At 38.8% G+C, this 11104-nt stretch overlaps 1 protein-coding gene across 1 annotated transcript; it reads left to right on the plus strand.

The window, feature by feature from the left end:
• Nucleotides 1–351: 351 nt before the first annotated feature.
• Nucleotides 352–9650, plus strand: LOC140150659 (ankyrin repeat domain-containing protein 40-like). The gene is made up of 4 exons (XM_072172726.1): nt 352–606; nt 4138–4286; nt 5892–6086; nt 6862–9650. The coding sequence occupies exons 1-4, from the start codon at nt 482–484 to the stop codon at nt 7143–7145; spliced, it is 753 nt and encodes a 250-aa protein (XP_072028827.1). The 5' UTR covers nt 352–481; the 3' UTR covers nt 7146–9650.
• Nucleotides 9651–11104: the final 1454 nt, after the last annotated feature.

An 11104-nucleotide genomic window follows, 5' to 3' on the forward strand; every position in this document is an offset into this window, starting at 1 on the left:
AAGTTGCCCCATTTTACAGTAGGCCTACAATGTAGGTTATTGTAGGCCTACTATCCAAATAATGCTCTGGGCACTTTTTTGTGCGCGCCCTGCGCCGCGCCTGCAAAGAATATTTGTCTTCAGTCTGTGTATGCGGAAGGCGGAGGGTCATAAAAATGTCTACCCGAGATAGGGGCTCTAGGTGGTCATAAAAAATTAGCCGCGATCGATAGCGGGGGGGGGGGGTTATAAAAATTGACTCCTGTCACCGACATAATCATGACCACTCCCCTTCCGAAGAAAATAATATTATTATTATATCAATACGCCCATCACTAAATAGCAAAACCAAAACACACGTCTTCGACCTGCCGACCAGAAACGACCTAGGACACGTGTAACATGCTTGTAAATCACTGATACACACCAAATTCCAAATCCCTAATTAACAACCAGAACACTAATCAATATTTATTAAGGTTGAACTTGTTATTAGTCCAGCATGGATGATAAGAAAGACTTGGAGGAACGTTTTCGTGAGGCTGCAAGTATCGGCGATCAGGAGACACTTGGTCGACTGCTTCAGGAAGGAGTTGACATCAACTCACAAAATCACATGAATGGATGGTATTTTTAAATAAAAGTTAACTTAAAAGTTATAATTTATAAATTCTCTCAGCTTTGTCTTTGTTATATTTGATGAATCATTATTATTTTTCCCATACCAAAAATTAGTTTACACCCCGCCTAGTGCCGTACTATTTATACGCTGACTTTCGTATTCGGCGAGTGGTTTGTTTACAAACAGAGATGTAGACAAAAGACCGTTCCGCTTGTCCAAACACTCAAGTATCAGAAGGATGGTCCACAATAGCGTGATTCACGTAACATGAATAGGGATTAAAAAGCTGTCACGTAGAACCATCGAGCTACTAATGGAAGGAGATTCCACAGAAAAATCCTAATCCACTCAATTAACAATAGGGTTAAGCCGATTACGCTATTCAACGCGAGTCATCACTTGAATGGATTTAATCAGTACAGTCCCTCAAACACGACCTTTGATGTTTATGATCGTTATGCGACAATATCGATCATCTATTTATTTTAAAATGTAATTTAAACCGACCCCCCTAGGTGACCCGTACCGGAAATGGATGGTATTAGTGTCCTTTTGCATCGGTCACATGATCTTCGATTGTGTTTCCGAGTTCAAGTTGATTTACTAGCGAAAACCTGATCGAATTCCCTCTTTTCCTTCCAAAGTTACGGTGAATTTATGTATTTTTTCTGATCGTGATTAGTAATACTGGCGGTGTCTGCGGACTTTTAAACCAGTGGAAATGATTTGGAAAGGTTTTCTAAGACTGGCAATGTTGTTTCTACGATCCGCCAAGCTTGGCCATAAGAAATATTGGCGTTATAAAATTACCGGAAGTAAATTGTTTTCCTTTGTTTATGGTCACGGCCACAATGCTTTGTGGGTAAAAATGACGCCATTCTGCTTAGAAGTCGCGATAACGGTGGTTCATAACCGCCAAGCTCAATAGATAAGAAGCTTAGCAAATCGATAGTGCGCCATTCATACCTGATTGCTCAGTATCGACTCATAACCATCATAGTACAAAGGGAACTGGGTTCGTGGATTCTCCTTCTATGATATCTCGATGGTAGAACCATGTGCTTCTATTGTCCAATTTGCCATCAAGATTTCATATGGAAACAGTTCAGACCCAGTACACGATCATGTCAGAAATTAATATTTTGTTCTGGGTCTTGATTATTCGGACTACACCCCGCCTGGCAGTAGGCTAAGTAGCAAGCAGCAGGACCCAGCCCAGACAAACGACAGTGCAGCAAACCTTTGACGAGCGTGACTACCGTGATGTTGCAAATTCGGCGCTAACAACGCGTACGGCGCACAGTTCATTCATAAATTTCCACTCAGCTACAACATATCACTAGTAGCAGCCAATCAGAGACAAGTGCGTGCAACGCAGTAAATACGCGATGTATCCTTACAATACGCGCTCGTCAAAGGTTTACTGCATTTTAGTATAGTACTAGTAGGTAAATTTGGTTCGCGTACCCCGGGCGCGTACCGTAGGCTAGCTAAAGTTAATATTTTATTACTTCCGTGATCCAAGCGTAGACGAGCGTACACACAGAAGAAATGAACAATCACGCTGATTGGATGATCAACGCACTTACTTGTATAGTCCGAGGTGCTCTGACGATAACACTCCGATCGCCAGGCAATCTACGTTTATAAGTAAGGCCAAGTAAATAAAAAAACATGTTTCTCGTCCCCTCCCGCTTCCTTTTTTGAAGATTTTGCAATTTTCTTTTTATTTTGCAATCTTTCTGTCATAACTTTTTGTAAAGATACTATAGAAGTTGCAACTTCTTCTTATAACTAATAAGTCTTTACAATAGTATTAGAAGCATTTGTGAAGTGTTTTGTGATGACCAGAGGGGTTGACATCTGAAAACAACAAAATAAAAAGAGCCTCTTCATGTTTTTTAGCTTCTAATCTTTACGCTATAAAAAGGATAAAAAGCGTCTAAAGAGGGCAATTTAGGGCATTTTTTCAATAAAAAATAAAAAGCCCCTCTTCCTCCTATTTTTTCAAAACCTGGACGAGAAACATGTTTTATTTTTTACTTTGCCTAATCTACGGTGAAGTAGGCCAGTGGGACAACGAAACCGCTACGTGAACGAGCTATTACTTGAGTTGACAACAAGCCGGTTGACCCATTGCATTGGTCAATGGTCATGTTGGTTGTCGGCGCGGCGTGTAGTATGCGACCTTGTCACTTCTACGTGATCGCAATTCACCAGCCCGTAAACCACAGAAGTAATAAAAAATTAACTACTAGCCAGTGAACCCAACATTCATAATTCATGTTCATGTGTTCATGCATTACATTTACAGTGCAAGACGCAAATAAGTAGACATGTTCACGTTTGCGAAACATGTTGCATTCGACGCGGGCAATAACGGCGTAGCAATCACGTAAGGGGCTGTGCAATAATTAATTACGAGCCCTGGGGAGGGTAAAATTGGGGGGGGGGGGCAAGAAATTTTTGGTGAGCCGAAAGGGGGGGGGGGCAAGCAAAGTTTTGGCAACCCGAGAGGGGGGGGCAAGCGATTTTTGGCACACATTCTTCGGGCGCCTTTAAAACGCTCTAAAAGGCATAGGAAAACCGTGCGGAAACGCTTAAATATGCAAGTTTTCCGGCGCGCTGCGAGTGGAACTTGTGTATAGACCATTTAAAGTTTGCAAATTGGATCAAAATTTTGCAAGGGGGGGGGGGCAAAGATTTTTTGGCAGGCCAAGAGGGGGGGTGCGATTTTTGGCGGGCCAAGAGGGGGGCAAGTGATTTTTTTGGCAGCCTTTTGAAAATTTTACAAGGCTGAATGCACAAAAGTTGTGTAGTGAGAGATAAAATGAGCAATTTTCATGTAATTTTGCACTACCGTACTTTGTTTACCAAGCATCATAACTTCGCAACCACATGAGCTATGAAAATTACAGAAAGTCCACTGATAACCTTGTCTTGTGCTGAACAACTCTATAATATATTGGCTGAAATTTACTACCGTAAAAAAAAATCCCAACCGACCCTACATAATGTACTTGAAAAATGAAAAGTCCATCTGCCAGTAGTCCTAAACCTTAAACATCATTTTCCGAGGTGCGGAAGTACACCAAATTGGTGTTTATGACCTTTGAGTGTCCTTGACAGGCTTGACTATGCTTCAGTGGTCATGAAAGAATTCAAAAGATAACCTCTGCCCCAATAATCCCAAGCTATTGTCTGAAACTGCACCTCGGAAGATGTATGGTAAGAACTCAGTCCTCAAATGATAATCATAATCATATAACGACCAAAAGATAAGTGACTGACTATCATTGAGGACTGAGTTCCGCAGACTAAACCATGTCTGCCACTAAAACGGTTTTTTTAAGCCACTTTAATCATGAACTCTCATTGGTGTTGATGCCCTGAAATCTTTTATAATACTTTTTAATACTAGGTCTTATTGTAGGCTTCCTTTTTCAATCTGTCTTGAAGGCCAGCGTCTTTTCCTGCAAGTGTCAGGAAGTTCTATTGACCCATTCTTCTGTACTACCATTCTCTTTCCAATACAGGACGGCTCTGCACTGGGCAAGCAAGCGAGGTCATGCACCACTTGTACAGTTTCTTCTAGCAAAAGGAGCGGATAAAAGTGTCACCACTGATAAAGGAGAGCATGCGGGTCAGCTGACTGACAGGCTTGATATACACACACTTCTTGGAGGTAAGGTGGTAGCCAGTATTATAACCAATGTGTAGCGTACTAGAAATGAGCCTGATAAAGTCGCAAGTTTGTAGTTTTGACACATTGTGGCTGATGATAGGGAGCCCCAGTCAGAACTCTTTCCCCCCAGTAAAAACCCTAAATTACAAAAATTTCCACTTTTTACGGCATTTTTGTGCAAAAAATTGTGATTTTGCTGTCCCTGAAATTCACTTTGCCCCCCCCCCAGGGCCTATTCCCCAACCCGAAAAAACTCCTGGCACCGCCAGTCCGCCACTGCTTGTATGTCCTTTGAGATTGGCCCATTTATACCCCATTCACAGAGGACATACAGGCATACTTCTGGCTGGAACAGGTGTGTGTGAAACAAAGAACACCAACGCAGTAGCCATTTCGTGGTATCACATAATATATTTTTGCATTTTGCATTTTTTGGATTGAAACTAATTTGAATAATTTGTTAAATATCACTGAAGCAAAAAATTGAAAAAAGGTTAATGGAATCACTATCCAGTGCAAAATTCTGTTTGTATGAACAGATGTGTCATGTGAATGGATATTATACTGCGCCAATAAAGTATCCTTACATTTGGAAAAATAATCACAATTTCCAAACTGGACAATGTTGGGAAAAATTTGTTTTTTTAATAGGTGCACTATCTAATCCTGCACATTATGACACCACGTTGAATTCAATGTGACTTCAAGAAGCAAAGTTACAAGCATTTGATTAGACGAAGGGCCCGTTTTAAAAGTGACAAACTGGCCTATTCAAAACTCCACAGACTAGACATCTGGTTTGAGAGTGTTGAATGGCTGATTTATGCGTTTGGCTTTAATTTAAAACAAAAGGAACAAAAGAAAACTGAAACAAAAGAACTGACAAATAAAATGTAAGTTATGAAAAGTACAGAGAAGTAAAAACTGAAACAAAAACTGCTTTAAATAACGCTTCATTGAAGAAACTGTGTTGTCTTTTTGTTGCGGCTTGTTGGAATCTTTTTGCGCCTTGTATAGGCCAGTTTGTCACTTTTAAAACTGGACCTACATCTATTCAATTTCTTGTAACTTTACTTCTTGAGGTCGCATTGGATTCAATGTGGTGTTATAATGTGCAGGATTAGATAGTGCATCTATTTTAACAAATTTACCCCAATATTGTTTAGTTTTGAAATTGTGATTATTTTTCCAAGTGTAAGGACACTTTATTGGCGCAGTATATAATTATACCAATCCAGTACATTGTGGGGATATTTTATAAGTTGTGCATCTTCCTTATAATTATTGAGTCCTCATTCTGTGTATCAAATGCTACATAAAGAAAAAACTGTGTCAAATGTGCTAATTTTTCATCAGTGCAATTGTTTATACAGAATATTAATGAATTAGCCTTCCATACTACTTTATACTGTAAAGATGAATAATGGAGAAAAATGGGGTTTAAAAACCACAAGTTTAATCCCGATTGCTGTCCGAAAAAGTGAACCAAAATGACGGAAAACAAAAAAAGAAGCAAAAAGTGTTAAAATAATATTAAAATGTTCCCACATATTATCTGACTGTGTAACTAAAAGTGTAATCATCTTTCATTGCCTTTGTGCTCAGGTGCACCAGATAAAGTCACCAGCAACTCAACAGCGCTTCCAATAACACCCAACTACATACAGCACCCACCTTTCCCCCATGGGCGGGGCTCGGCAAAGACAAAAAGCAATAGGGATCTCCACGCATCTATCAATCATCACATGACTAGAAATCACCAATCAGGGACAATGATTGCTGCTAACTTAAATCCAGATGGTAAGTATTATCCAGGCATTAGGCTTAGTGTCTAACCGATATGATCGGCAAAACGATAATCGGCCCGATTTTGACCTTATCGGTATCTGATCGGTGTCTGAAAAATTCTTTCCTATACCAATTTCAATGATGTTGTAGTGTGACTCAAATCTGTTAAAAATACAATATTACCGATCGTCAGAAGCCAAGAATAAATAAAAGTTGATGTCATCAGACAACATTTTATCAGCAAAATGGTTTAAATGTTGTTTCTGACTTACTAATTGGGTCAATTTCCTTAACATATTGGCATTTTATTTGATCCTCTAGCATTCTATCAACATGGGGAATACCCCGTCTAATCATGATCATCACACACATTTCCCCACCGCGCCGTATGTATAATTGATCCATGCCGTGATGTAACTTGTAGTAGGCCTACTCGATTATTATTTTCCATTATTGTTCTTCAATGTCTGTGTACTCAGTGTCCAAATTAATAAAATAATCCCAGTTCAGTTATAGCATAAGCGTTAGTGTATCCTTGTATGATTTTTATGTATCAAAATGCCAATGATAATTGACAAAATCTGAGCTGAAATACTGCATCATACCCACGAGGTTGCATCCTCTTCCGGGTCTTGGGGTCGTTCGCCTCTTGAATGAGCAAGGGGAGCAGTTTGCTGGTAAAATGACTGCATATCATTATGTATCAGAAAAGGGACTAATTTATACTTGTATGGGATGTGTATGACTAGCTTACAACTCATTCATTCATTCATTCATTTTTTTCCAGAGCTAGTACTGAAAGTGAGAATAGCCAATGCTCAAGACACAGACTACATTGAAATTGAACTGGACAGACTGCAACTCACCTTCGCTAATCTCATCCACACATGCTGTCAGGAGCTACAGGTGGAATCATCATCCGTGCTGAAAATCAGCAAGCTGCCTAACACCATCTTACGGAAGGACAAGGACGTGATGAGACTGGTTGATTTCCAAGAACTTGAACTTGTGATACAGAGGAAGAGTACTGTAGGAAATTACCAAGTGCCTGCATTGCAGCTTATTTACTAGTGGACCAATGTGATGACCCTGAGGAATACACCCCACGAAGAAAAAAACAAGTCTACCTTGTAAAGTTTATTTCTTTACGAAATGTCGTATTGTACATGTGTATGTGTAATTGCATTAGCCTTTTCGAGATATGGCGGACACAATAGGATGGCGCTGCGCAAAGTGGGTGAAGTCTTTTGAATTTACCGGGTTTTACCCAGATTGACGACTGCCCTCCGTTTGTGTATGCCATACTTCGAAAAGGCTAATTGCTCTCAAATGAAATGAAATGACAAATTATGTGCTTATATGTGTTGACCTTTAAAAGGGTAAAGTTTTACAAGCAATACATCTGTACATGGCCCTGTACTCAAGTTAGCTCTATCAGTATGGTGTTAGGTGTTAAGAGTCGGTGCTGGTGTATTATTGTAGGGTAATTGGAGTGATTGAGCTAGCTTGATTCCCATGTACAAAGAATTACTGTATATCGGGATATTTTAGCGAGATGATTGTTTTGCGATTTGAACCGCTTGGAGCAGTTTTGCTGTTTGCGAACAGAACACATCGCATTTGGGTAGCAAATGTTTTCGCAGGCTTTTGAACTCACAGTTCTGAAATTAACTGCAAATTTATACCTACAAATAAGAACCTAGCAAAAATTTCCCACTATTATTGTCAATAGGTAAACTCATAACAACTTGGAGAGCTCAAGCATGGTTGCAATGGTTGTTTCTATATGAATGCTGACTAGGGATCTGCACCGGTATTGAGCTGCATCCCTGAATGATGCTTTAATAATGGTTTAATGTGGTGTGTAGTGGGACATTGTGGTCAGTGAGGGGGCTGGTGTATTGCACTCTAAATCACCTGTTGTTGTTTTTTTACTTTTAATACTTATATGGTCAGTTAATGGATGCTTTCCAGAAAATGCTTCTTATAAAGCATGTCGTAGGTGAATAAAGTAATTATTTATTTGCTCAGTTTAATGAGTTATAATATTACAACTCAGTCTCTGACAACAATATTTTTACGTAGAACTTCTTTTTAAAATCACTCAAATATTTTTTGTAAGTTTTTACTTGGGTATTGAAAAAAATAGGAAGAACATAAGGTCATACATGGAAATAATGATCCTGAGATTGGTTTCGTAAAGTGAATCATAAAAGCAACAGACAGGAAAACGAGCAAGGTACACCAACTTGATGTGGGGAAACAAGTAAAATACAGACTAGACAATATGCAGGGGGGGGCAAAACCAGCAAATGTAGGCATAGGAAGTAAGCAAAGTTCGATAGCCAAAAATTACCAGTTCCAAGGCTCACAAAAGTGCTAAACCTGCAAAAACAACACGGATCAATGGTAATACAAAACTGCACTAGAACATGTGATGAAAATCACTGTGCATATAAACAGACACGCTAAACCAAACATCCAGAGTAGGCACAAAATAAGCAAAGTTCGATGGCCAAAATTGCCAATTCCAGAGCCCACAAAAGTGTCAGGAAAACAGTACACTGGAAGTGATGAAAATCACTGTGTACATAGCAGTCGAACACTAAACGGACAAAAAACAACCGACGTTTCGAGCAGATAAACTGCTCTTCTTCAGGGACAGACAACAAAATATAAAAGCAAACAACAAAAACTACATGCTGTAATTGAAAAACAAATTCAAGTCAAAAACTGAAGGCAAGTTCAAATAGAACTCAGTAGCAAACAAGATAAGCTCAGAGCAAAATAAGCATGTCTTACTTCAATGAAGCACAGTTTACTACAGTGAGAAACTGGAAAGCATTATGTAAATAAGCACGACCACAGGACAATAGGGTATTGTCCTAATTGACAGGAAGTAGATGTCAAGAGCAACAGAGTTTTGATTAAGTAGTTACCCCATAAGAACTACCTGCTGATTGGTTACAAGAAGACAACTATGATTTAAAGGTGGGTATTCCTGATTGACAGCCTCATCGTCCACTTGTCCCCATCAAAATGCATATTTTTCTCATTAAGAAATTAGGCATTCAAAATGAGTATAATTCTGAAGAAATCATAAAAAACTGTCAAATTAGCTTACAAAGTTTGAAACTAATTAAGATTTTTTTTTCAATATCTTCGGAAATACACCAAGTTGGAAATTCTAATTTCAACAAAATGGGAAAATAGGATGTTTCATTTGATATCAATATATTTACATGATCACGATGATTATCATTAATAAAAACACTATAGACTACCACTATCAAGCTGTATAAATGTCAGTAATTCCATAAGGAACTAGTCACATTTACAAAAAACATTTACATCTTTTTGCATGAATGCTTGAAAGGGATAACATTTTATGTTATATATAAATTTAAAGGAATTTGATTTTCCAAAATATCAGGTCACATTCCTTTAACCAATCAACAAAATGGTGAGAATGGTGTACAGCATGGTGTACAGTACCACCTGGGCTTATCATAAACATAATAAACCTATCTTACTTGCGGTCAGGGCATAATTTAGTGTTGGCCATTTGTATAGCAAAAACAGCCCGGGGGGGTCACTCCCATTGTGGCCTGTACACCATCCGCGATAATCAACTTTTGAAAAGCACCCTAAACAAGGATTTAACCCTTGGCTAAAACGACACCCTAAACAGGGATTTCATTCCTAACATCAAATTTCATACCCTAAATTTCATTTCAGCGTATTTAGAAATTGCAATTTTGCTACCCTTTTTCCAATTTTTCATGTTTTTGACACCCTAAACGCGATACGCGCCAGTATCGTGCCTACCCACAAAAAAAACCACCCTTTTACGCGTTTTATCATTATCGGATGGTGTACAGGCCACAATGGGAGTGACCCCGGGAAAAACAGACATTGATGAAAATGTGTATACCTAGCTGTTGTATTCTTTTGTATGCAATTATTGATAGCATTTTGCCAAGATTGAGTAGTAAACTGCTATGCGATACCAACTAAATTATGCCCTGCTTATGGTACCTAAATATCGATTATAAATGTCTTTGTTCAAGGGAACACGCCAACCACACTACAAATGTAACTTGACCCTCTCATTCCCATCTGCAATGAAACTGAAAGTGGAGCAAATTGACATCAATGTTTTTAAGAGTATACATTATGAGAATCCATCTAATTTTATCCCTGTCCTCCCTCAAGATTAAGTATTGTTGTACGACTTAATCAGTCTTTTGGTTTGTTCTCAAATAGATCCATCATAGCATATAATGTATCAAATGTCATGTGAGTTCTAACTGTGGGTATACTACATGTAAACCTTGGAAGTATTTTCCCAGGTTTGAGAGAGTGCAATTTTTACACCGACTCGAACTTCTATAGCCAAAATAATAAATTCTCGATCATGAGAGGATGTACCTTCTGCGTTAGCATATTTTTCATAGAATAACACAATCGCGCGACCTGCATGACCGAACCTTGACCTTGCCTAGCAACGACCGTGTGATTGGTCAATTCTCAAAAGCTGTGTTTGCGCCGTAAGCACCGGTCTTTGCGTAGTACGCTTGGCGCAAATAACTGTGCGTTCCCAAGTTGGCTCTCATGATCGAGAATTTATTATTTTGGCTATACCCGCATGCCAACCAATCAGAGAAGATATCTTACATTTCCCACAATGCATTTCGTCAATTTCAATAATCTGTACTGATATTGCTTTCCAGTGCAACGTGGATCGATAGTGACAAAAGGTAACCCATCTATATAACCAGTCTATTCTCAACGTGGAACATGTACAAAGTAATAGAGTGTCATTTGATGAAAAAAATGTTGCAAAGGATTCTGGGAAGTGTAAGATATCTTCTGCCAATCAATTTCCAATTGAATCAATTAAAAATCACTCAATTGTGAACGTGATTTAAAATCAGTCACAGGAGAGTATTTTGAATTTCAATTTGGAATGTTGAATTGGTTCAATTGGCGGGGAACGGGGGTGCGGATTTTGAATGTGGACATTTTTT

The sequence above is a fragment of the Amphiura filiformis genome, chromosome 4 (genome assembly GCF_039555335.1).
Source record: "Amphiura filiformis chromosome 4, Afil_fr2py, whole genome shotgun sequence".
Taxonomy (NCBI): Eukaryota; Metazoa; Echinodermata; class Ophiuroidea; order Amphilepidida; family Amphiuridae; genus Amphiura; species Amphiura filiformis.